The sequence below is a fragment of the Musa acuminata genome, chromosome BXJ1-8 (genome assembly GCF_036884655.1).
Source record: "Musa acuminata AAA Group cultivar baxijiao chromosome BXJ1-8, Cavendish_Baxijiao_AAA, whole genome shotgun sequence".
Taxonomy (NCBI): Eukaryota; Viridiplantae; Streptophyta; class Magnoliopsida; order Zingiberales; family Musaceae; genus Musa; species Musa acuminata.
In genome coordinates this window covers 38,019,038-38,046,560 of record NC_088334.1, presented here as the reverse complement: position 1 = coordinate 38,046,560, position 27,523 = coordinate 38,019,038, and the positions used below count along the sequence as shown (strand labels likewise).

General features: G+C 40.3%; 1 protein-coding gene across 2 annotated transcripts; it reads left to right on the top strand.

Annotated features, from left to right (window-relative positions):
* Window positions 1-10,029: 10,029 nt before the first annotated feature.
* LOC103994771 (protein TIFY 10a) lies at window positions 10,030-11,799 on the top strand. 2 transcript variants are annotated; one of them, XM_065079543.1, is made up of 5 exons: window positions 10,030-10,266; window positions 10,337-10,631; window positions 10,879-11,150; window positions 11,241-11,298; window positions 11,392-11,799. In XM_065079543.1, exons 1-5 carry the CDS (start codon window positions 10,137-10,139, stop codon window positions 11,516-11,518), a joined length of 882 nt encoding a protein of 293 aa, XP_064935615.1. In that variant the 5' UTR covers window positions 10,030-10,136; the 3' UTR covers window positions 11,519-11,799. The 2 variants fall into 2 exon arrangements, with proteins under 2 accessions (XP_064935615.1, XP_009413475.2); XM_009415200.3 differs by having other exon boundaries at window positions 10,033-10,266; window positions 10,457-10,631.
* The last annotated feature ends 15,724 nt before the right edge of the window (window positions 11,800-27,523 follow it).

Here is a 27,523-nt window from a genome sequence, read left to right as displayed (position 1 = left end):
GTCCTCGAGATGATAGAAGTAATACCCACAAGTTTCCTTGGGGTATCCCACAAATTTACATCGCCCTGTCCTTGATTCTAACTTATCGGGGTTGTGTCTTTTAACATGGGCAGAGCAGCCCCAAATCTTAACTACTTTAAGATCAGGCTTCTTCCCTTTCCATATCTCATATGGTGTAGACACCACCAACTTAGTTGGAACTCTGTTCAGAAGGTAAGCTGCGGTTTCTAGGGCATATCCCCAGAATGAGATGGGTAGGTCAGCGAAACTCATCATGGACCGTACCATATCTAATAATGTACGATTTCTCCTTTCAGAGACACCATTGAGCTGAGGTGTATAAGGAGGTGTCCATTGGGATAATATCCCATGGTCCTTGAGGAAGTGAGTAAACTCTGTACTTAAGTACTCACCTCCTCGATCTGATCGAAGAGTTTTGATACTCTTTCCAGTCTGGTTCTCCACCTCATTCTTATACTCTCTGAATTTCTCAAAGGCCTCGGACTTGTACTTCATTAAGTACACATATCCATACCTTGAGAAATCATCAGTAAATGTAATGAAGTAGAAGTAACCTTCAATGGCATGAGTTGACATGGGTCCACATACATCACTATGTATGAGTTCCAACAACTCAGTGGCTCTCTCTCCAGTTCCACTAAATGGAGAGTTGGTCAGTTTTCCACGAATGCAAGGCTCACAAGTTGCATATGACACATAGTCGAATGGATCTAGATATCCATCATTTAGCAACTTTTGAATCCTTCTTTCATGGATGTGACCTAGCCTACAATGCCACAGGTATGCACTGTTCAACTCATCTCGTTTCCTTTTGGACACATTTATATTCATGATATGTGGAGTGGTGTCTAACATAAATAAACCATTATGCAATGTTCCTTTCGTGATGATCTTATCATCTAATAATATCGAACAACCATTGTTCTCAAAAACAAATTTATATCCACTAATTGTTAAACATGAAATGGAGATAATGTTTTTGATAATAGAAGGAACAAAATAACATGCATCTAATGCAATAAAAGCTCCACTAGGCAGATGTAGGGCGACCTCGCCAACAGCTAATACAGCAACTTTTGCTCCATTACCCATCTTGAGGTCCATCTCGCCTCTCTCTAGTCTCCTAGGCCTTGCCAGAACCTGCAACGAATTACATATATGATAAGCACTACCGGTATCTAATACCCATGTGTTATCATAAGAGTCTGACAAATGGAGACTGATCATGAATGTACCTGAAGCTTCATCAAGCTTTTGTTTCGCCCTTTCTGCAAGGTACTCTTTGCAGTTTCTCTTCCAGTGCCCATCTTTACCACAGTGGAAGCACTGGCCTTTGTCCTTTGTTGGGTCTTTCTTAGCAACCTTTGCTTTACCTTGTTTGCCCTTGCCCTTTCCCTTCTTAAGGGACCTTTCTGCTTTCCTTTTCTTTCTGGTCTCACCAGTGTAGAGAACTGGCTTCTCTTTCTTAATAGTACTCTCTGCCTCCCTCAACATATTGAGGAGCTCTGGGAGAGTCACCTCAAGCTTGTTCATATTAAAGTTCATTATGAACTGTGAAAAGGAATCTGGTAGGGACTGAAGCACAATGTCCACACACAAGTTATCCTCTAGGACCATTCCTAGACCTGTGAGTTTCTCTATCCACTCAATCATCTTTAGGACATGGTTCTGAACCGGTGTCCCCTCAGTCATCCTAGCGCGGAAAAGGCTCTTGGATATCTCATATCGTTGAGTCCTTCCCTGTTCCTCAAACAATTTACGGACATGTAGGAGAATGGATCTGGCATCCATCTTTTCATGTTGTCTCTGTAACTCTGGAGTCATAGAGCCCAACATATAGCACTGAGCAAGAGTGGAGTCATCAATGTACTTCACGTAGCGAGCGATCTCATCCTCGCTTGCCCCTTCTTCGGGCGTAGGTATCACTGTATCAAGGACGTACACGATTTTCTCCGCTGTGAGAACAATTCTCAAGTTACGGAGCCAATCCGTATAATTTGGACCAGTGAGGCGGTTGACATCAAGTATGCCACGTAAGGGATTTGAAAGCGACATTTTCTGAAAATAAAGATGTAGCAAAAATGAATAACATGCAGATTTTGCAAGAAATAAACTATCAAGATATGGACTTCTATCTTAATATGCTCCCACTATTTTACTAACGAGTCACGCGACACCCTCAGCACGTGAAACGGAAGTCTCCGGCAGACTTCTAGTGGGGATCAGGATCCAATCAGCGTCTTAGTGTAACCTCGAGGGACTCGACCAATCACACTAAGCCTAAAAGGTAGACAACTCTTGCCGATCACAACTCCTTGTGATTCCCGTCCTGTTCGGCCTCCGAATCACCATGGCCTCGAGGGACTCGACCAACCATGATGCTCGGTTAAGTCAACACCTTCGTTACAAGATGAGTCTGATTTGATGATATACCCTCGAGGGACTCGACCAAGCATATCATGCCCTCAGGTCACCGGTGACATCTCTATGTCGTAAGCAAGATAGCGAATCGCGATATAGGTGAGTCTCGAGGGACTCGACCAACTCAACCTACACCGGGATTCGGTTCCTACTCATAACGATGGAAGGCCACGTGGGTCAATCTAATTGCCTCACGTTTACCGACTTAATATTATCGAGAGATGTTTCTATGATTTGGTCTCCTAATATGACATGTCACACATATACATATTTAATATATATCTACATCACATGCAAATATATATACATATCTACTATGTGTATAAGCAATCACACCAGATGATCATGGACCACAACCTAATATGATTAGGCCCGAGCCAGTAGGCCTAATCACTCACATCAAGATCTATGTGTGCAACGGTGCATCTCCATGCCTTGTGATCGTCCATCTCGTCCTCGTTGGTTCCGTCGACATCTTGATGCATCTTCATGCATCACGATCGTCCGTCTCGTGGGTCCCGCTATGGCTTCCACGCTCCCGCTGAGCCTCCTCATGTGATTACAACTTAATCATAGGCACGCAGGCCCGACAATAAACGAGAAATATAATGGAGGTTCGCAGACCTCAATAATAATAATCACAAGTACACACATCACACGGTCCATGATCATCCGTCCACTCATCATACATCACATGTATAAATAATCATCATCATGTAGGACTACTAGATAATAATAAAAATAATAATCAACTAAACCTTTTAATTAATTAATATTTTCTGAAATCAGGGATATATAGGGAATTTCTCAATTCCTAAGGGTATTTTCGTAATTTGGACAAAAGACAGAAACTGGAATTTCTCAAATTTCGAGGGACAAAACTGTCTTTTGCGCAGAAAACCCTAATACCCTTTCCCCTTTTCGCTGCTGCGCCGCCGCCGCCGCCACCCTGCTGGCGGCGGCCTGTGCGGCGAGGGCGAGGGCACTGCCCTCGCCTGCAGGTGGCACGCCCGCTGGGGTCGCTGCCGCTGCAGGTGGGCGCCCCCGCGGGCGCCGTCGCCTTCGCGGGCGGTTCTGCCCGCGAGTCAGCGCCCGCAGGTGGTGCTGTCTCGCTGGCGGCCGCCCCTGCGGGGTTTTTGCCCATGGGAGCAGCGGCCACAGGCGCCGCTGCCCTGCGGTGCCTCAGCCCGCGCTGCTGCCCCGCGGCGCCTCTGCCCGCGGGCTCAGTGGCCGCAGGCGCTTCTACCGAGCGGGCTCCCAGCCCCGTCGGCCGCAAGCCTGCTGCAAGCAGACCGCCGGCCGGCTGCTGCAGGCACAGCGCTTACGCATGCGCCGGCGCTGTGCTGCCTGGCTGCGGCTGCGGCTGGCTGCAGGCATGCAGATCGAGGGCAGCAACTGTTGCTGCCCTTCCTTGCTTTTGCGTCAACGATTTTGACGTCAATATTCTTCCTAAACACAACACACGCAGTTCAAAAACCAATCATTCGCACGAACAACCTGGCTCTGATACCACTGTTGGGAAATCATAAGGGGGGGGGCGACATCATATGCGCAGCGGAAGAACAAGAAAACAAAAATCCCCGATTCCCAAAAGGATGTTCATCGTCGTGCGAAGATTGGTGCGCAAAATCCGCAAAAAACACAAAAACTGCGTATAGAGATTGTGTTACCTAGGGAGATCGTATATCCCTGTTTCCTTGCAGATCCTTAGGAGAGGGTGAAGGAGGTCAAGCGTCCTCCTCTCTAGCGGTGATCCACACAGCAGGGTTGCGACGACGCTCCTCAAAACTCCAGGCCTACTCTGAGGTGGAGAGGGAGAGGAGAATAGGAAGGGCAAGCAAAGACTCTAGCCTATGAGGCTGTGAATCCCTCCTATTTATAGAGATCCCGTGTCAAAACCCTAATGGGTCCTTTCCCTAGTGGGTATTGGATCTGCATCCAATAAGACAAGGGCTCCGTCGGATATCTCATATCCGAACCTCTACTCATCGCAATGCCTACCATATGTGTGTGACCCTCTAGGCCCAATATCGAGCTGGCCGTGAGTCATACCTGTCAGAACTCCTTCTAACTAAGTGAATTATTATCTCTGTAATAATTCACTCGACTCATCGACTACGGAAGTACTAGGCCACTACGCCGTAGTCCCCAGACGATACAGGGGAATCCAATCCATTGGACCTGTCTGTCCTCAGTTACCATGTACCTATAATCCCTCATCCATCTAATATCCCAGAGACCGTATATCGAGCATGGTGCTGTCAGACCCATACGGTTTCTACTCGAGTCTCGCTCTAATCGGATTCTCCCGGAGAACTCTTTCTCTCTCAACCCGAATGACCCTGGCCAGGGATTTGTCTGAGCAAGAACACATGGGATATTCCTCTCATGATACCGAGAGTGGATGATCCTCTATCGACACTCAATAGCCCTCGTAAGGTCGACTACCACTCCCAATGACCAGCTGTACTAGATCTGGGAACAGCCAAACCTATAAGTCTGGTATCAAAGAGTGGAGCACTCATACAGGACATCCTTGGTGTCTCAAGTCTAAGAACCAGATACACCACTAGGACTACGGAATTGTTGTCTGACAATAAGGCATCATCAACCATCCAGCATTCCGTAAGCGGATCAATCAGTGAACTCATTCTCCAATGAGCACCTGTACTGTATCCCTAGTGTCCCTACACGAGCAGCTATGAGACCAGCTGCATCCATCATATGGACGGGTATACAGCACACCAGTCTATCCGGTTATCACGATGTCCCTCTCGAGTAACCTATGACCGGGATTATTTAGGATATGTGTTTAAAGGTGAATCGATCTCATTATCGTGATCTCATCACGATCCGATTCCCATTGCACAAATCCAAGGACATCACAATATATATGCATTTATGCAATAGTTATAAAGTGATATACGCCAAAATATAATAAGCAAAAAGATTCTGTATCAAGTCACACGTGCCATCACTCACGTGATTGGCTTGCTGGGCACTTATGACTAGCAAGAACTAGCTTCTTTTTCTTGATAGTGCTCTTAGCCTCCCTCAACATATCGAGGAGTTTAGGGAGAGTCACCTCAAGCTTGTTCATATTAAAATTTATAATGAACCGAGAAAAGGAATTTGTAAGGACTGAAGCACAAGATCCACACAAGTTATTCTCTAGACCATTCCTAGGCTTGTGAGTTTCTCTATCCACTCAATCATCTTGAGGACATGGTTTTAAACCGATGTCCACTCAGTCATCCTAGCACGGAAGAGACTCTTGGATATCTTATATTGTTGAGTTCTTCCCTATTCCTTAAACTATTTGTAGTTATGTAGGTGAATGGATCTGACATCCATCTTTTCATGTTGTCTTTATAACTCGAGAGTCATAGAGCCCAATATGTAACACTAAGCAAGAGTGGAGTCATCTATATACTTCATGTAGCAAGCGATCTCATCCTCGCTTGTCCCTTCCTCGGGCGTAGGCATCATTGTATTAAGGACATACACGATCTTCTTCGTTGTGAGAACGATTCTCATGTTGTGAAGCCAATCTATGTAATTTGGACTAGTGAGGTGATTGATATCAAGTATGCCACGTAAGGGATTTAAAAGTGATATGTTTCTGATAAACATAATATGTAGCATAAATAAAAAATATACAGATTTTATAAAAAAATAAATAATCAATATATGAATTTCTACTTGACGTGCCTCCACTATTTTTCTAGCGAATCACGTGATACCCTCAACACGTGAAACTAAAGTCTTCGGTAGACTTCTAGTGGGGATCGGGATCTAATCGACATCTTAGTGTAACATCGAGGGGCTCGACCAAACACACTAAGCCCAAAAGGTAGGTAACTCTTGCCGATTATAACTATTTATGATTCTCATCCTGTTCGGCCTTCGAACCACCATGGTCTCAAAGGACTCAACCAACTATGATGTTCGACTAAGTCATCACTATCATTACAAGATGAGTCGGATTCGATGATATGCTCTCGAGGGACTTGACCAAGCATACCACGTCCTTAGGTTATTGGCTATGTCATAAGCAAGATATCGAATCACGATATAAGTGAGCCTCGAGGGACTTGATCAGCTCATCCTATGTTAGGAATTGATTTCTTCCTATAATAATGGAGGGTCATGTGGGTCAATCTAATTGCCTCATGTTTACCAACTTAATATTATCGAGAGAGGGGATTTTGATTCAGTCTCCGTGTCACATATATACATATTTAATATATATCTGCTAGTTATAGGTGCCCTACAAGCCAATTATGTGAGTGATGACATATGTGACATGACATATACTCTTTTTGCTTATTATTATTATGATATTTTCTCACTTTATATTGCTTGATGTATAAATATATTGTGATGTTCATGAATCTATACAATGAGAATCAGATCGTGATGAGATCACGATAATGAGACTGATTCACCTTTAAAAACAGACCCTAAATAATCTTGGTCATAGGTTACTCGAGAGGGACATCGAGATAATCGAATAGACTGGTATGTTATTTACCCGTTCATATGATGGAGACAGTTGGTCTCGTAGCTGCTCGTGTGGGAACACTAGGTCTACAGTGCAAGTGCTCATTGGAGAATAAGTTCACTGATTGATTTACTCATGAAATGCTAGATGGTTGATGATACCTCATTGTCAAACAATAATTCTATCACCTCAATGATTCTATCGCTCATGTGGGAACATATGTGATATTCCTCTCACGAAATGCTAGTCGATCATCGGGAGTGACAACTAATCTTACGATGGCTATTGAGTATCGATAAAAGATCATCCACTTTTGCTATTATGAGAAGAATATCACATATGTTCTTGTTCAAACAAATCCTTAGCCAAGGTCATTCGGATTGAGAGAGAAAGAGTTCTATGGGAGAATTCGATTAGAGCGAGACTTGAGGAGAAACCACATGGGTTTGACAACACTATGCCCAGTTTACAATCTCTAGGATATTAGATGGATGAGGGATTATAGGTACATGTAACTGAGGACAGATAGATCCAAAGGATTGGATTCCCTTATATCGTTTGTGGACTGTGACATAGTAGCTTAGTACGTCCGCAATCGATGAGTCGAGTGAATTATTATAGAGATAATAATTCACCGAGCCAAAATAAGTTCTGACATGTATGACTCACGGCCAGCTCGATATTGGGCCTAGAGGGTCATACACATATGGTAGGTGTTGCGATGAGTAGAGGTTCGGAGATGAGATATCTGCTAGAGCCCCTATCTTTTTGGATATCCATTAAACCCCTAAATTATTGGATCCTATATATGAGATCCAATAAGTGCTAATAAGAGATTATTAGATAGGGATCCACTAATCTAAGAGGCTTGGGTAATTAGATTGAGATCCAATACCCAATAAGATAGGATCCATTAGGATTAAGTTGATAAGGGACCTCTATAAATATGAGAGAATCAAAGGGTCATATGCTATGCTTCTTGGTTACCATATCATATTCTCCTCTCTCCTTCTCTCCTTTAGACAGAAGATGTGGATATTTGGGCAGTGATTCGAGAAGCGTCTACGTAGCCTTTGCTGTGTAAATCACCGCTATAGAGGAGGACAATTGACCTCCTTCATCATCTACCATAGATATGAGATTTCAGGGATACATGATCTCCCTAGGTAACACAACTATCTTATACGTGGTTTTCAATTTTATAGACTTTTGCGCAACAATCTTCGCACAATGATGAAACATTTTTGTAAAAATTTGGGATTTTATTTTCTGTTCTTCCATCACGCATGTGATGTCCCTTGGATTTCCATATAATATCTATATCGCATGTAAATATATATACATATCTAGTAGGTATATAAGTAATCACACATCATATGAGCAATTACATCAAATGATCATGAACTATAACCTAATGTGATTTTGGACTCCAATAGAAATAGCAGTATTGTAATAATAGAAGGAAGTTGACATTAATGATAAACAATCACTATGACTTACATTGATAATTAGATTTAGTATGATATTATGTTTATTAAATTTGTTAGCTTATTTTATAAAATTTATATGCACATGTAAAATATTCTTTCAAAGTTCAAAATCTAATTAAGTAAAATTATTTTCAAATAACTTTTATTTTATTTATTTTAATTTTAATTTTTTTCTATGTTATCAATTAATGATCAAATGAGAGAATATTAGATTATATGATTTTATCTAATTATGTAAAATATATTATAGATATAATTAGATTCTAATTATCCTTATCGATCAATAAAAGAATTTCAATTATAGTAGAAATTCTTAAAAGACGACGTGGAATGACTTTCTAAATTATTTATTCTAAACTCTCTATTCTCATTTATAAAAAAAGATAAAATCTCCTAAGAATAAAAATTTTTTTAATTAATTATTGAGATATTATGAATCTTCTCTCATCTTTTATATAGATATGATAATTTTTGGAACTGATAAAGATGTTTTTATGAATTAAATATATATTTTTAATAATATTAATTATATATATATATATATATAATAAATTTAATATATCATTATTTAATTTTAATGTATCCCAAGCTGTGATTCCAAGTTTGATCGGCAGGAAATGGCGTGGCTGCGAAGCTTCCTATGTGGTGTGGTGTCTTTGTCACATTTAGTAGGCAAGCAGCCTTGTCATATGCTCTGGCATTGCATGCCCATCTTTAGGTATCACCCATCCAACCACATCCACATCATAGTTCTGTCGCTTTGTCTGTTTCGTGGAACGTTATTTTTTATTCTCTTCCTATTATTTAAAAAAAGCTAATTCATTCTACTAATCATCGAAAATATCGTAAGCTCATGTCTTCTTATGAATGAAAACGTTTTGTGATTAAAATAAAATTTTAAAGTACCAGTTAATATTTTATTTAAAGTAATTAACTGAACTCTTGTAAAACACCTTTAATACAGAATTGATTCTTAATCAATGTAAATTTTAGCACGTGTCGGGTAAGATAAATATTAGAACACCAACGTGGATCTCATGTTTCCACTTGTGGCGACGGACGTGACAGCTCCGCTCCGCATACTAAAATATTAGCTCCATCTTCTACACGTGACTCCATCGGGAGAGGAAGCAGATTCCCACGTTTATCATTTATTTCCCTCTCTCGACCGGCCATCCGCCTAACAACGAAATTACACATATACCCCTCCACGGTTAGATATTTTATAGACACCCCTATATTTTTAATCTTAACATAAATATCTTATTATTATGCTTTTAATTAAAAAAAATGTAATGAGTATAATAAATAATATTTTAAATATTTTCCTTTCTCCTTTATAATAATTTATAAATTTAAGATTTAAAATTTAAATATGATATATAATTTATTATAAATTATATATCATAATTTACAGAGTGGCACATACGAAAATTTTAAATATTTAAAGGTTATGTATTTAAAATCTATCTTGAGAGGGCTATATGTGTAAAATACTAAATATAATATCTCTGTTAATAAACAATGATTCTCCTTTATCGTTCATTATTTCCTCGTGTTGTGAAAGCCGCCGCTGTTATAAATGCGGAAGGCGAGTGGGGAAAGGGGAGACGGTGACCGAGTTGGGTTGGGTCGATCGAGCGAGAGAGGTGAGCAGATCCGCGCTTGTTTCGGGGGAGAGGAAGAGTGATCGGTGAGACATGGCGGAGAAGCAGGAGAGGACCAACTTCGCGCTGACCTGCAGTCTACTGAGCCTGTACATCAAGGAGAAGAAGGGGAGCGTCGCCGACCTCGGGATCGGGATCGCGATCGCCCCGATTGCCGCCAAAGGTGAGACCTCGGTTCGATTTCGGTGATGCGGATTTGAGGCTGTCTCTGATTGATGCCTTTTGGTTTTCAGCTCGTTTTCCTTGTAAATATCGATCGGGTCGCGTCAAAGATGTGGCCTTTCTTGCTCTTGGCGTTCCAGATCCGACGCGATTTATCGTTTTGATTGACCTAATTTTGATTCATTCCGTAGGAAAATCAGGGTTGTTTCGACCGCCGACTACCGTGAGTTGGTTGCCGGAGAGCGACATCTCGAGCGGAGCTGGCGGCGAGAGGAGAACGGAAGGGGACGAAGTTCCCCAGGGGAACGCCCTGGAGCTGTTTCCCCAGCGTGTTGGTTTCGGCCCCGCTGCGTCGGAGGATGTTAGGTCTCAACTCTTCGCCCAAACTCTTCTCTATCAGAAAAAGCTCTTCTTTTGCATGATCAGCTGCCCTCAATCGATCAAATCTATCCTCTAACCCTTACGCACACGCACGCAATTAGAAGCTTTAGATTGTAGAACACGTAGATGTCATCATAATGTGGTTTGTCATCGGCCATTTGAGGTGATGTTCGCATATTTTGGCATTCATCTGCTATGAGAAGCCTGAAGGTGACAAATGCTCGTACTGCAGGGATGCGGAAAGCGCCCCACTCACAATCTTCTATGGAGGAAAGGTGTCGGTGTTCGACAATTTCCCGGCCGAGAAGGCCAATGATCTGATGCAGCTTGCGAGCAAGGGCAACTCAACCGCACCGAACTTTGGCTATGTGCCCGCTTCCTCAAGCTCGGCTATGTCAAGTTCGACAGCCCTTTCGGATCAAAATCCGACCTTGCCCAAATCTGCAAACGCTTCATTGGCTTCCCATGTCCGTCTGCCCAGATCAGCACAATCTGGCCTTTCTGGTATTGATTCCATCTTTGATGCTAAATCGAGAGTTTTAGCTTCAGAAATCTGCAGGTCCTTGATCTTGTTGTTGTTCTGTCGAACTGCAGATCTTCCTATTGCTAGAAAGGCTTCGCTCCAGCGATTCCTCGAGAAGAGAAAGGATCGGTAGGCAATCCTTGCATCATGATTCGCCAGTGAAGAGGAAATGTTGACTGTTTCAGCTGATTTAATCGGTTAGCCTCTATGTGAATTTTGCAGGATCAATGCAAGAGCACCGTATCAAGTCACTGCCTCCACCGGAATGGGAGTACCTGTCGAGCAAGAAGGCAGCAGAGCATGGCTTGGATTGGCTCCTCGGTCCTCAATTGCCAGCCTCACAAAATGAAGTCAAACACAGATGCTATCCTGCTTGAAGCCAATCGATCACTCACAAGTTTGGACTACTTTTTTTTTAGGAACTTGCGTTCCTTTTCTAAGAAGATCTTTCGATGTTGTCACCGACAGACTTAGATCTCAGAGTTATTCTGAAACTGTAGCTCATGCTTCCATATAGGAATCATGGGGGAAATATGTATGTTTGAAATCTTAGTAGCAGGAGTGTTGTTCCCCTGTCATAGTACCCGAAACAAATCATGGCTGTTCAATAGAATTAACTTTTTAATCTTAGATATTGTTGCAAACTGGAAAGACAGCTCTACTTTTGTTTGATCTTTGTTTGATTGTCATATTGTGCCATATGTTGTCAATTACAATAGATAGTTTCTCTCAAGTATGGAAAAAAATTGAATTCCATATTTTTATCCAACTATAGTAGAAGTTGTTTGAACATAGAATTTGCACACTGTGAATGAGGACTTTACCCATTAAGGATGAATCTTTTGAGTAAATAATGAGAAATTCTTGAACATAATATTGTTTCCAATGCAAAACTCATTTCATGCCATTGATGATCAACTTCTCACACTATCTTAGCAGTAGTTTTTGAATCTATTTATCTGAAGAAAGATTGTGTTTTTGCATCCAGAAGGTGATTAATCTTCTGAGAGAAGATTAGCAGGTGATAAGCTCTAACTCGACTTGTCATGTTTTGTGCATGTGATTGGATTCCCCGTTCCTTCTTTCCGTTCTGTCGGTCATACTGAGACCACAGTCAATTAAGAGGACCAACCAAACTCCATTATTTAGGCGATGCCCTGCCCTGCCTCATTATTTATTATCTTCATCCTTGATGCCAACCAACCATGTCTGACAAAGACTTTGAGCATCACAATGCAGAAAAGTCAGCACCTTGGGGGTTCAAAACTATAAATGAACGTGTGGTTGCCGAGGGTTATCTTGTCACATGAAAAAGGCATGAATGAAAAAGATAAAAAATAATAATTTCACTGTATATTAATTTCATATAAATTTCTCGCTCGTACGGAGGCTTTTCGCACAAACAAAGCTAAATTCTTCGTTGATATAACTCGCTCTTTATAGATTTCTCTTTTCTTTTTTCGTCTCTATTAGGGCATGTTTTGTTTTGTGGAGAGGGCTTGGGGCATTGCGTCAGGGTTCCCCGGCCACTCCGGTGTGCAATCCTCAAGCTCGATGCGTTTGGATGCTAGAATCAATGCTATTATGAAGTGATGATCGGAGAAGTTGCAGCAATAGCACAAGCAACAGTAGATGCAGTTATAAAACACACTGTTCCTTCTTCGATTCGTAAAGCAAAGAACGCTTCTTCCCTCTGCTTCTTCTTCGGACCCCTCCTCCTTAACTTTGTCTGATTTTCGACGTTCGGGTTTGCGAGGTGCGAGGTGGTAGGAGATATTCCTTTTTACGATGCAGGACCGACTGTAGGAGCTAGAGCAATGTGATCATCAGCTCACGTCACCGTCGCTGCCTCCATCGACAGTTGCGATGGCAACGTCGAACCAACGCGAGGAGAAAAGTACGTGGAAGCCTACACGTTGCTACTGAGAAGTTTATATGAAATTAATACAGTGAAATTACTTTTTTATCTTATCGATTCATATTATTTTACACATGATAATATTTATTTATTTTTAGACGAAATTAATGACGTGAGAAGAATTGAGATTAAATATTTAACTTTCGTAAATGTAAAAATTCTAATATTATTTTTAAAATAATCTATACTTATCAGTCAAAGTGGCCTAAAAAAACTAGGAACGGCAGGGGAATCGTCCAATTTCCGGTTCCTTATTCCCGCCGGAGGTAAGCAGAATCAAGCAAATCGCCGGTGCGCTTACTGTATGGCATTCTACTGTAAAATAATAATTGGGTTATATAAGCCATCCAAATATCGTCTTCTTCTTTTTTTTATCTCGTCATATGCAGACTCGCCGGTTCGCTTACTGCACAGCAGTCGGGTGTCAAATGGGCTTCAAGAAATTAATATGATCCCGAGTCGTCCCAATTGCATCTGCTTGTTCTCAAAGGTGGTGAGCAGAACCAAGGTTCTTTTGCGCCTACAACGTGACACATCGGTGAACTACCATAACATCGGAGTAGGTCCACAAGGGTAACATTGATTGACCACCAAATCCTGGGCCCAGGATGAAGCCTGCAGGAAGATGGTAGGGTTTACGTTGCCTTTGGCATATAATCTTTTATACCTAATCAACTAATCCAATGATATGTAATCCTCGTCATCATAACAAAGGGGGGAGAGAAGGGAGAGAGAGAGAGAGAGAGGTGGCAGAACTTTGCCCTTATGATTGTAAATTTCAGGAAGGAGAAAAGAAAGAGAGCTGAAATCTTTGCAGAGGAAGCAAACCACACATCCACGGATGACTGAAACGTTCTGTTTTTACCTTGATAACGTCAACCACTAGTCGTGACGGTTTGATTCTATATAGATTGAAGCAATACATAATACTTCATATTTATACATGAGAATGTTTCTCAACGGAGGAGTATTTTTCTTAACAGATTTATGATATCTCATCATGCAGTTAGGGAGATCTTGACTGTTGTTAAGGTAATTATCACAGGAGATCATAACTATTATCATACTCCCGCGACGGTGTTTCTGTCAAGGACATCGATCTTAGATCGATATGATAAAAGCGATTTGCGGGTGAGAGGCTTCGTGAGAGAGTCGTGAGAAACATGTAGTTGATGTCTGACAACTTGTTCTCGCATAAACTGAAAGTCGATGGCGATGTGTTTCATGCGTGAGTGGAATACCGGATTGGCGCATAGATAAGTGGCTCCGACATTGTCATAATATATTATAGGAGTAGAGTGGATGTTGATACCAAGTTCCTTGAGGAGATTCATGACCCAATTGAGTTCTGTAACAGTGGTGACAATGGCACGGTATTCAACTTCATTTGTAGAACGTACAACTGTCTTTTGCTTCTTGGAACTCCAACTGATTGGATTAAGTCAAAAGAAGAGACTATACCCCGATGTGGATGTTCTGTCATCAAAATTCCTTGCCCAATCAGCAAAAACAAAGGCATGGAGATGAAGGGGAGAGTGTTTGCGAAAAAAGAGGCAATGATTGACAGTCCCATGAAGATATCGTAATATTCGTTTGATTGCAGACCAATACATAGTAGATGATCGATGCATGAATTGGGATAATTTATTGACCGCAAATGAGATATTTGGACGGGTAAGAGATAAGTACTGTAAGGAGCCAAGGACTTGACGATATTGAGTTGAGTCTATAGCAGGACTTCCATCACATAGTTTGAGTGACTTGCTAGTAGACAAAGGTGTTGTAACTGCCTTTGCATCTTGCATATTCGTTTTAGATAATAGATCTTGAATATACTTTCGTTATGATAGGAAGAGCCCGAAAGATGTGTATATTGCTTCCACTCCCAAAAAATAGCTCAAGGTTCCTAGATCTTTAAAGGAGAATCAATCTGCTAAATGCTTGAGGAATACCTTGATTTCCATAGGATTGTTGGCTGTGACAATAATATCATCCACATATACCAGAAGATATAATATATTGCCACTTTGGTAATGAAAAAATAAGGAGGTATCAGACTTAGAGTTGATGAAGCCAATTGATGCCAAAAACGAGTCAAGTTTGGTGTACCAAGCTCTTGGAGCCCGACGAAATCCATAAATAGCTTTTTGTAGTTTATAAGCATGCTTTAGATATTGAGAGTGGTTGAAGCCAAGAAGCTGCTGCATGAAGACATCGTCAGTTAGGGTCCCCTGTAGAAAGACATTATTAACGTCGAGTTGACGTAAATGCTAGCCTTTTGAGATGGTCAAACTTAGAATAAGTCGGATTGTTGTGGGTTTATCAACAGGGCTGAATGTCTTTGTGAAGTCAACATCAGGTCGTTGATGAAACCCTTTTGCCACTATACACGCTGTATATCTGGCTAAGGATCCATTTGGGTTCCGCTTAATTCGAAAGACCCACTTACACCCAATGATGTTTTGTGTGGGATAAGAGGGTACAAGGGTCTCTGTAAAATTATGGAAGAGTGCATCATATTCTTCACACATGGCTTTATGCTAATATATGGAGATTTTTATGCTTGAGTAATTGTGGTAGGTTCAGTGGTCTCTGACGAGGATGTTTAGATGGTATGTAGGTCAAAGATTTGTCATGGTTTAAAGACACCACTTTTGGAGCATGTTGTCATTGGATGTCCAGAGGCTATAGAGGGTGTTGTAGGTATGGGCGGTGGAGGGGCACAAATTAGGGTAGGCTGAGAGACTTCAGTGTCATTGGTCCCAGAAGAGGATAAAGATAGTGAATGTGATTCCGAGGGAATACCTTTAGTCGTAGAGGAACATAGTGAAGAAGGAAGAGGCACAATGGAGGGGGTGAGGAGCTGTTGCACCAGGAGAAGGAGAGAGTATGGATCCTGAGGAGAAGGACTGGATGATATTATAGGAGACTCGGTTCATGGGATTGATGGCGTACTCCAGTGATGTATATATTATGGAGTAGGTCGCACAACATGAGACTCAGGGTTGTGAAACGGAAAGGTAATCTCTATAAAAATAACATGACGGACGTAAAGACTTTTCGAGATTGGGGTTCATAGCATCGAAAAGCATTATGGTCAAAGGAGTATCCAATGAAAACACAAGGTTTAGATTTTGATGTTAACTTATGTGAGGTATAGGGACAGAGCCATGGATAACATAAACATCTAAAGCTGGTGGCATAGAGGCTTGGTGTAGGAGTGTGAGACCGGTTTCAACTATATGTCGATGTTTATGTTCAGTAGAGCTGATAAGCTGAGGAGTGTGTGGAGGTGACTTGAGGTATTGTATATCATAAGCAGATAGGCGGGATGTGAGGGCTTGATATTCATCGCCACCATCGAAGTAAACAGTTTTAATTTTAAACTAAAAAAAGTTCTCGACCAATCTTCAAAAGTTGGTAAAGACCGTTGAAACTTCAGATTTATGGTGAAGAGGGTATAACCATGTGTATTTGGTGAAATAGTCTACGAAAATAACATAAAATCTGAATTTGTCAAAGGAAGTGATTAGAGCGGCGGGGCCCCAAACATTAGTGTAAATAACCTCAATGGGTTTAGAGCAAAATATGAAGGATTTTCCAAAGGGAAGTCTATGACTTTTATTACTTAAACAAGCATCACAATGAGTTATGATGTTATTGGATGTAAGTGTAGGAAGAGAATAATGGGAAAGCAATTTTTGCTGAATAAAAGTTGAGGGATGACCAAGACAACGATGCCACACATCAGTTGGAGCTGCAACCAAAGAGTAGACAGTGGGTTGGATGATTTATAGAACGGACGACCACTCATAAATGTTGTCTTTACTCTAGCCTCAGACCAAGGGTGCCCCCGTGCTCAAATCCTTGACAAGAAAGGAGTTAGAAAAGAATTTAATTGAGGTATGATTCTGTTTGTAGAATTGAGAAATAGAAATGAGGTTTCGTTTGATGTGAGGTGCACATAAAACATCATCTAGATAAACGAAGTACTATGTGAATTAAGCATTGTGGAACCAGTATGAGTAATGGGGAGTCCGTTACCATCACCGATGATGATGTCTTCATTTCCGCCATAGTCGTTGTGGATGGACAAGTTTTATAAATCAGAGGTGATATAATGAGATACGCGAGTCCACAATCCAATTTTGATGACCAGTAGTCAGAGTAGCTATAAGATTTACACGAGGCCAATGCGATGGAGGAGGAAGTCTGGGTCGAGTTCTACAAACTTTTGCAGAGTGGCCAACTTTGTCACATAGTTGGCAGACAACTCTTTGTTGATTTGTGTGATTAGGACGCCAGGGTTGAGGATAATTGAAGTAGTCGCCTTGATGGTTATAATTGAAATGTTGAGGAGGGGAGGTTTGTTTGGAGCCCACAAGTGCAGGCATGCTGGCCAAACCTTTATTAATAGATTTGTTGTACTGGTTGCTCTTCTTCTTAGATTTTTGACTGACTTAAGCTGTGATGGATGGTCCTAGCAACTTATCCTCACGCTTGAGATATATCTTATAGTTTGTCAACTTATCATAGAGTTCTTCAAATGACACTAGTGAATCACATGCGCGTATTGCTGCTGCTAATTCCTTGTATTCATCTGCCAATTTAGTAACAATATTTCCCTCTTTTTTTATCGTCATGAGATTAGATAAGAGACTAAGTATGCAAGTGTGGGAACGATTAGCTAGGGTGGTTTGCAACTTGCACCAAGCTTCGGCAGTAGTGTCATATGAAGAAATGAGTGGGGCGAGAGATCCAGCGACCGAGGTTTGAATAGCTTGAAGGAGGAGATGATCCTGGCCTAACCATAATTTATGGTCCGGATTTGGTACTGGATTGGGTGCGCTTGGGATGTTGAGCATTGCCGGTGGACAACGAAGAGAGTCATCGACATAGCCTAGAAGATCATAACCAAATAGTAGATTAAAGAATTGAGCATACCATGATGCGTAGTTGCCACCTTTGGATAATTTGAAGGGGATGAGGGTCACTGCATTTATGGAGATAAGGCCTGTATTTAGGAAAGTATTGTGGTTCCCTACATGAATAGTAATGGGAGCATCAGAGATAGATGATGAGGACATATGGAAGATATGTACCAATATGTGGGAGCAACTAGAAATCTGCAGCGAGACAATGAGGAAGAGGTGTTGGTGGCAAATGGGTTATGGTGGCAAATAGGTTGTGGGTTGTTGATCAATATTGGCAATGATCAATATTGTGTAAACCTGCAGATCTCTGTGCAGTAGTGCAGCAGTTCTGCAGTTGGGAACTTGGAAATGGTTCTGGATGCTACTTGTCGAGGCGAAGAAGAAGCAGAGGATAGCAGCTTGAGAGAAGAGCAAATCACTGCTGCTATAACTGCTGCGGCTGCTAGGGCTGCTACGATAAGGACAGTGACAGCGGCACTTCTTGTTCGAGCAAGATGTGGGAACGAGGAGGAGAGGTCACTAGCCAGGGAGCAATTGCGAGGCTGTGTCGGCTCTGCTTCTGCAAGAAGAGGCAGAGGAAGGGCAGCGTGGTGGCCCTTGTTCAGCTTTGAAGGAGGCCGACGCAACGATCCTGGAGGACATCCATGGAAAATGCTACACTACTTTAAGATAGAGTCGCGGTCCATGAGGTAGTAGGAGAAGGAGCCGAGATTCGGTGGAGTCCAGCGGGGAGACGGGTTTACTTCGAGATGTTTAGAAGTGGCCTTCACGGCGAGATCTCTGATACCATGATAGTGTTAGGATCAAGAGCACTAAGAGGAGGGGGGGGGGGGTGTGAATTAGGGCAGCAAAAAACTTTCGACGATTAAAACTTTGTTCGTACGATAAGAGCGATTTTGGTAGAAAAGCCGATTCGTATATCACTTTAACTTGTGATCAAGCAAGATGCAGTTAAAGCAAGTCTATGAAGGTAGTTTGCAGTTATGATGGAAATTAGAATGTAAGCGCAAACTGAAATATGATGTTCGTACGATAAAACGAATTTACGTCTAAACACCGATTCGGAAAATACTGAACTTTAAAACACGATCGTAAACGTGCAGAAGGCAGTAAGCTATTAAGGAGGTTTGCAATAAAGATAATATGCTCAAAGTAAATGCAAACCAGAGAGCACCGCAATTTTAGAGTGGTTCGGTCAACCTTGACCTACATCCACTTCTGGCTTCCTCCACCGACGAGGTCACCGACGTCCACTAGAGGCCTTCCTTCAATAGGCGAAAGCCAACCATCCTTTTACAGTTTCACTCCTTTTGATGGGGTTAGGAGACAACCCTTACAAACTTTTCTCTCCTCTCTTGAAGGATCAAAACTTGGAAGAAAAGAGGGAGGAGAACTTCTAGACTTTACAACACTTTTGAGTTCTAAAATCACAGAGTAAGATCAAGCTTCGGTGGCTTTGGGTTACCCTTTCATTGCTGAAAGGGTGGGGTATTTATAGGCCCTAACCCAATTTGAATTTCGAGCTCAAAACTGTCATCTCCCGGAATTTCGGGGTCTGGCGGTTGCACCGCCTGACAGAGCTCGAAGACTGAGCCTCTAGGCGGTGCCACCTCCTGTCAGGGGCGGTTGCACCGCCTGCCAGAGCTCGGAGACCGAGCTCAAGCGGTTACACCACCCAGCCAGAGCTCGGAGACTGAGCCCTGGGCAGTGCCACCGCCGACCCAAGCGGTGCCACCTCTGGCCAAGAAATCTATGTCCGAATGAGCTGATCCATTCGGCCCAATTTGGGTATGTCAAGGGCCCAATTGCCCCAAGATTAAGTTAATGGGATCACCTCCCATTTCTAACTTAATCATCGTGCTAACTACGAATTTCTTAAGACATTTACTGCAGCTTGCTCCGGTGCGTCAATCGCTTCTTCCGGCGAGCTTCCGTCGATCATCCGATGAACCCTCGGTGATGCTCCTGCGGACTTCCGGCAAACTCCTGGACTTGAGACGATCCACTTGGCAAGTTCCGACGAGCTTCTTTGGCAAGCTCCTAGACTTCTCGAATTTATTCCCGTAGAACCTCCGACGACCGTCCGGACTTCCGTCGAATTCTCGAACTCCCAACGTGATCATAGTCTTGACTCCGGCGCAACTCCTGCTGCATGTCTTACTTTCATCGTAGTTAATCCTGCACATGTAAAATAAAACTTCGATCGAGACAATTAATCCTAAGCAATTAACCAAGTTGTCCGGCATGTCATTGGTCCCTCGATGCTTCGTCTGATTCTTCGACGCATCGTCCTCTCCTACGGCCTATTGCCTAATCGGCCAGTTGACTCCGCAACTCCGATATCCTTGGCACAATACCCGCTCTTCTTGGCCCAATGCCCGAGTCCACAACCCAAAGCCTTTTGTCGATACATCGACCGATCCACCGGCCCGATGTCCAATCTTCTGACATGTTCCTCCGGCACAACATGATTTTTCCTGCTTTAATTATCTCATCCTGATCGGAGCATCCTGCGTTACTCAAAACGTAGATTAAAATATAAACATATAGCAAGTGGTTTTATCATCGAGATTCAACAATCTCCCCATTTTTGATGATGACAACTACTTGATGACAGAGTTATCCTTAACTCCCAGAGTTTAAACAAACTCCCCATATCAATATGTCATATTGATAGAACTTTGAATTCAAACTGAATTCAAGTCATTGCAATATTCATCATGAATACTTGCAACATGTCATCATGAACTTATGCATAACATCATACTTCTCCCCCTTTGTCATCAACAAAAAAGAGAAGTCCAACTATTCTTGTGTTTAGAATATAAGTTTAACTCATTGCATAAAAAACAGAATATCAAGCTTTATCATCATGCAGTTTTGAAGCTAGAAAATTTAGCAAGTGTTACATCATGCTTAGAACATTCAAGCTATCAAGTTTTAGATATGCAAGTTGTACAACATACAAGATAGCAAATTCAAATATATGCAAGTTAGCATATTTGCTTTTCTTTGCGATAGGTAAGATAGCACTTTTGCTTCTAGAAATATGCAAGTCAGCAATCTTTGCTTCTCTTTTGAGATGAGCAATTTCTTGCTTCCTTTGCAAAGTTTGAGCTAGCAATTTTGCTTCCGTTGCAAAGTGCAAGTTAGCATGTTTTGCATCTTGAGATAGGCAAGATAGCACATTTTTGCATTTTCTTGAGATTTCAAGCTAGCAATTCTCGGTGATGTTCAAGATATCAATTTCTTCTCTTTTGAGAAGTGTAATTTTTTGCTTTCTTCTTGAATTGTGCAAGCTAGCTATCTCCCCCTTTGTCATTGTCAAAAAGAAGGGAAGACCCTTTGTTTCAATTTCTAAATCATGACAAAGGTGAGTAATCATTCTTATTTCAAAATTTCATAATTGAGATAAACCTTGAATTCAAATTAAGGTAATTTTAATCATGATTCATATCATATGCAATACATCACATAAAAAGCATAAGTATTGCATGCATCAACAAATCGTAGCATTTCATCACATGACAAGATATCATCAAGTAAAATTACAATGCAAGTTCTTGATATCTTAACATGATGCAAACATGGCATATGGCAATCATAGCATTTTGATTATCAATTTACCATATATTTCGATACAAGCTTCTTTTGATATCTTAATATAATTCAAATTCAAATATGGCACTCATAGTATCAATTTATATATTTCTCTCCCTTTGTCATCAACAAAAGGAGAAGTAGCTCTAGCTATTTTAAAAGATATGCAAGTTTTTGTAACATGAAGCTAGATTTTCATCACAACATATAAGCACAAAAGCATAGCAAGATTCTTAAGTTCAATCATGGCAATTCAACACTTGCTTCTTGTGCAAGATTGCACTTTGCTTTTCTTTGCATGTTCTAACTAGCAAAAACTTTCTCCCTTTTGTTTTTGTCGAAAAGAAGGGAAGAGTACAAGCTAGCCAGCATTTGCCTTAAGCTAGCAATCTTTCTCCCCCTATGTCATTATCGAAAAGAAGGGAGAAATCAAAGGCTAAAAAATTTTAATCATTATACAGGCCATATTACAAAATCATGTCATGATATCAAGAAAATTCAAGAAGGACATGATTCATTCGACAAATCCTTTTAATAGAGCAAAAGAATTATACAACCAAGGATCATGATTAAAATATATCAATATCATAGATCAAGTCATGATTCGTGATTCATCATAAAGCAAATTAATTTTCAGTCATCACATAAGGCATTTAAAGAATTTTTGAAACATAGGAGAATAATTAATTTAAGCATGCAATGTTTCAATCAAATTCAAGTCATGAATACTAGTACTTTCATTTTGTGAGTATCAATTCATGAATACCAAAAGATATTATTTATGATTTCAATTTTGCAAGATCAAGATTATGATTTAGATCAAATCGTTAACTTGAAACTCATAATCAAATCATCAAAATCAATTTCGAGATTCACAAAATATCATGAAATTATTAATCTCGATCAGATGGGAAAAGCATTTTTTAAGTGATTCTTTTTCATCTAAGCATGTCGTAGTCTTTATATGCCAAATCAAGATAAGCATGAAAGTTCAAGATGTAAAGGCAAAATCTTATAAAACAACTCATCAAGCAAGATTTTAAACATCCATTTTCAAACCATATAAAGAGTAAGTCAAGGATTCAATTATCTCATGTCATGAATTCCAATAGGCATCTCAAAATATCAACATCACATTAAAAAGATATTTCAAAAAGATATATCAATAAGTGATTCATTTGTATCATTTCATTCATTCGGAAGATTCTCCTCTTTGGTAAATAAATGTAGGAGAACAAAATGAATTAAGGAGATGTAACATGATTGAAGCATTGAACATGATTCATATTTAAAATGTCTTATGTCATAAGTGTGAATCAAGCATTTGTAAAATCTGAAATCATCCTCAAAGTCACATTCAACAAATTCATTCATGACAAGCATAGATTTATTGAAAAGACGATAAGATAGAGGATCACATTTTGTTTTTATAAATTTCTATTCATATGATTTGCTTCTTATAAGCATGCCTTTTCCTTTAATAAAACAAGTGTCAACATTTAAGACGGAAATGTAAAAAACAAATCATCAAGATTCCATAATAACATCCTTTTAATATCTTGATATTTATCATCAAGTATGATTTCAAAAAGTATGTTAAAGAGAAATCATTAAGACCAAATGCATGATACACTCATTTATTTTCAAAATATTCATCATGTTTATTTTCATGAGATTTACAAGATTGGTAAAATAAATTCATTAATCTCAATAGGATAGAAAATTATTTCCATTTCATACAATTGATTTCATGTGAGGGTATTCAAGTCTTTTGTGAAAACATGTATCATCATTTAAAATCGAAACATCAGTTTTGTTATGAAGCCATCAAGACCAAACACATCATGATATCACATCTATCATCAAAAGACTATCAAGAAATTCTTACATAGATGTACATGCACTATGTCATCTCAATATTTCATGAGAATGTCATCTTAATTCGTCATAGAAACGATTAGACCAAAAACATATTAATCTAAAAAGAGAGTTTCAAATCAACATTTACTTCAAAAACTCATGTATAACATAAAATCATCAAGATACACATGCATGGATTAATCCTAAGCATTATCACATATCATATTATCATCCCTAATGTTAAATACATCATTCAATATTTATTTCTAAACATAACATGCATGAAACCATCAAATTTTTAATTTTTCAAAGATGCTAAAAAGAAAAACATGATATAATTTTTGAAAAATAATTTATTTATTTCCTATTCCTACTATCTAAATTAAGCACTCATGAAAAACTTAAGTAATTTCAAAATAATTCAAGAGAGTTGAGTTTCTTACCTTGTAGTCGAAGCCTGTCAAAGCCCAATTCGCCGTTTCACCTTTCGAAGTTTTTGATTCATCATTGGTTGCCTTCCTCTTCTTTGGCCTCTTCCTCCGTTTAAGTTCATTATTTATTTTAGATTTTTGTTTAATAAACTTATTAAGATTTAGCGTTCGAAGTTCAAGTTCATCATTGTCCTCGTCACTTGAGTCATCGCTCAAGTGGTATTCATTTGTCCGGAGTTCCAAATCCTTCCTGTTCTTTGGAAGGTGATTTTGTTCATCATGTTCATTATATGCATTATGCATCACTTCATATGTCATCAACGAACCAATTAGTTCTTCAAGTGGAAAAATATTTAAATCTTTTATTTCTTGTATTGCGGTTATTTTAGGATCCCACCTTTTTGGAAGGGATCTTAAGATTTTGCTTACGAGATCAAAATTCGAAAAAGATTTACCAAGAACTCTTAGATTATTGACGACATCCATGAAACGGGTGTACATGTCGCCTATAGTCTCACTTGGTTGCATTCGAAAAAGCTCAAAATCATGTAATAAAATGTTAACTTTCGAGTCTTTGATTCTACTAGTTCCCTCATGCGTGATTTCAAGTGTTCGCCAAATATCAAAAGCCGAATTACACATCGAAACGCGATTAAATTCATTTTTGTCAAGTGCACAAAACAAGGCATTCATAGCCTTTGCGTTTAAAGAAAAATACTTCTTCTCCAAATCCGACCATTCGTTCATCGGTTTAGAGGGAAGTTGAAAACCGTTTTCAACGATATTCCATAAATCCAAATTCATAGAAATCAAGAAAACTCTCATTCGAGTTTTCCAATAAGTGTAGTCCAATCTGTTAAACAACGGTAGACGAACAACCAATAAGCCCTCTTGAAAGCCATGAAGAGGTATTTCTCTCGGGTGTAAATCCGAAATGAGAAATACCGGGCTCTGATATCAATTGTTAGGATCAAGAGCACTAAGGGGGGGTTGCACCACCTTCCGGGTTCTGGCGTTCCGGGGTCTGGCGATTGCACCGCCTGACTGGGGCGGTTGCACCGCTTGGCAGAGCTCGAAGACTGAGCCTCTAGATAGTGCCACCTCCTGTTAGGGGCGGTTGCACCTCTGTTAGAGGCGGTTGCACCGCCCAACCAGAGTTCGGAGACTGAGCCCTGGGCGGTGCCACCATCGACCCAGGCAGTGCCACCGTCGACCTAGGCGGTGCCACCTCTGGCAAAGAAATCTAGGTCTGAATGGGCTGATCCATTCGGCCCGATGCCCGAGTCTACGACCCGAAGCCTTCTGCCGATACATCGACCGATCCACCAACCTGACGTCCAATCTTCTGACATGTTCCTCCGGCACAACATGATTTTTCCTGCTTTAATTGTCTCATCTTGATCGGAGCATCCTGCATCACTCAAAACATAGATTAAAATATAAACATATATCAAGTGGTTTCATCATCAAAATATGAGATTCAACGGATAGAAATGAAATAGAAAGAATAAGATTGTATTGATTGAAGAAATACATAATATTCCATATTTATATATGTTTAGAAGGGAGAATTTTCTTAACAGATTTATGATATCTCATCATGTAGTTAGGGAGATCTTGGCTATAGTTGAGGTTGTTATCACGGGAGATCTTGGCTGTTGTTGAGGTTGTTATTATGGAGATCTTGACTATTATCAAAAGCGATCCATGTTGGGAGGAGTTTCTGACTTAATCTCTCTAATGTCCAATCCCCTCTTCAGGCCTTGGAGATCGGCTTTTATACATATACAACCAATGAAGCAAGACCGACAAACAACTGATGGAGACTAGACTATACACTCTCTTGGAGCTCATTTATATGGACAACCAAATGGTACGATTCCTTATGATGCGTCGTTAGTGAAGGATGACTGCTAAGACGTCGCTTGTCAATACTAACCGCCACCCGAAATACGCGAATGATGATCGCCTGTACTAGCCGGTTGGGGAAGGGGCAAACAGGCTATCTCCAGAGAATTACTACTCATGATGGTCGACCTATACAACCTCCTTTAAAATCACGATATGGGAGCAAAAGGTTATTGGGAAATCTAGAAGCAACATTATATGCACAGTAGAAGAATAGAAAATAAAAACCTAAATTTTTAAAAATGTGTTCGTCATCATTTGAAGATTGATGCGCAAAAACTTGCAAAACTTAAATCCACGTGTGAGATAGTGTTTTTATCTAGCGATAATCCACACAACAGGGCTGCGATAACGCTCCTTAAATTGAAATCTCCACACTTTCAGGGAAGCCCAAACCTATGGGCTTTTGGTTCCCTCCTATTTATAGAGGCCCCTAGTTAACTTAACCCTAATGGATCCTGTCATATTGGATATTGAATCTCTATCAAATTATCCAAGCCTCTTAGATTAGTAGGTCTTTATCCAATAATATCTTATTAGCTCTTATTGGATCTCATCCATAGGATCTAATAATTCAGTGGCTTATTGGATATCCAATAAGATAGAGGCTCCAACGAATATCTCATAATCGAGCATCTACTCGTCGCAATGCCTACCATATGTGTGTGACCCTCTAGGCTCAATATCGAGTTGGCCATGAATCATACTATCAGAACTTCTTCTAGCTCAGAGAATTATTATCTCTATAATAATTCACTCGACTCATCGACTACGGGCGTATTATGTCATTATGTCATAATCCCCAAGAGATACAGGGGAATCCAATCCTTTAGACCTATTTGTCCTCAATTACCATGTACCTATAATCCCCCATCCATCTAATATCCCAGAGACCATATACCGAGTATAGTGCTGTTAGGCCCATACGATATCTCCTCTAGTCTCGCTCTAATTGAATTCTCCCTGAGAACTCTTTCTCTCTTAATCCGAATGACCTTGGCTAAGGATTTTTCTAAGCAATAACACGTAGGATATTCCTCTCATGATAATGAGAGTGGATGATCCTCTATCGACACTCAATAGCCCTTATAAGGTTGGCTACTACTCCCAATGACCGACTATATTAAATTTGGAACTATAAATCAGATATCAAAGAGTGAAGTACTTATACAGGACATCTTTGATATCTCAAGTCTAAGGACTAGGTACACTACTAGGATGATGGACTCACTATCTAATAATGAGGTATCATCAACCAATCAACATTCTGTAAGCGGATCAATCAGTGAACTCATTTTCCAATGAGCACATGTACTGTATCCCTAGTGTCCCCACATAAGTAGCTATGAGACCAATCACCTCCATCATATGGATGGATATGTAGTGCACTAGTCTATTCGGTTATCTCGATATCCCTCTTGAGTAACCTATGATCGGGATTATTTAGGGTCTGTGTTTAAAGACGAATCAATCTTATTATCATGATCTCATCACGATCCGATTTTCATTGCATAGATCCACGGACAGATATGAGACTAATCGTCTCTATCATATGGATTGGTATATAGTGCACTAGTTTGTTCAGTTATCTCGATGTCTCTCTCGAGTAATCTATGATCGAAATTATTTAGGGTCTATGTTTAAAGATGAATCGGTCTCATTATCGTGATCTCATCACGACTTGATTCTCATTATACAGATCC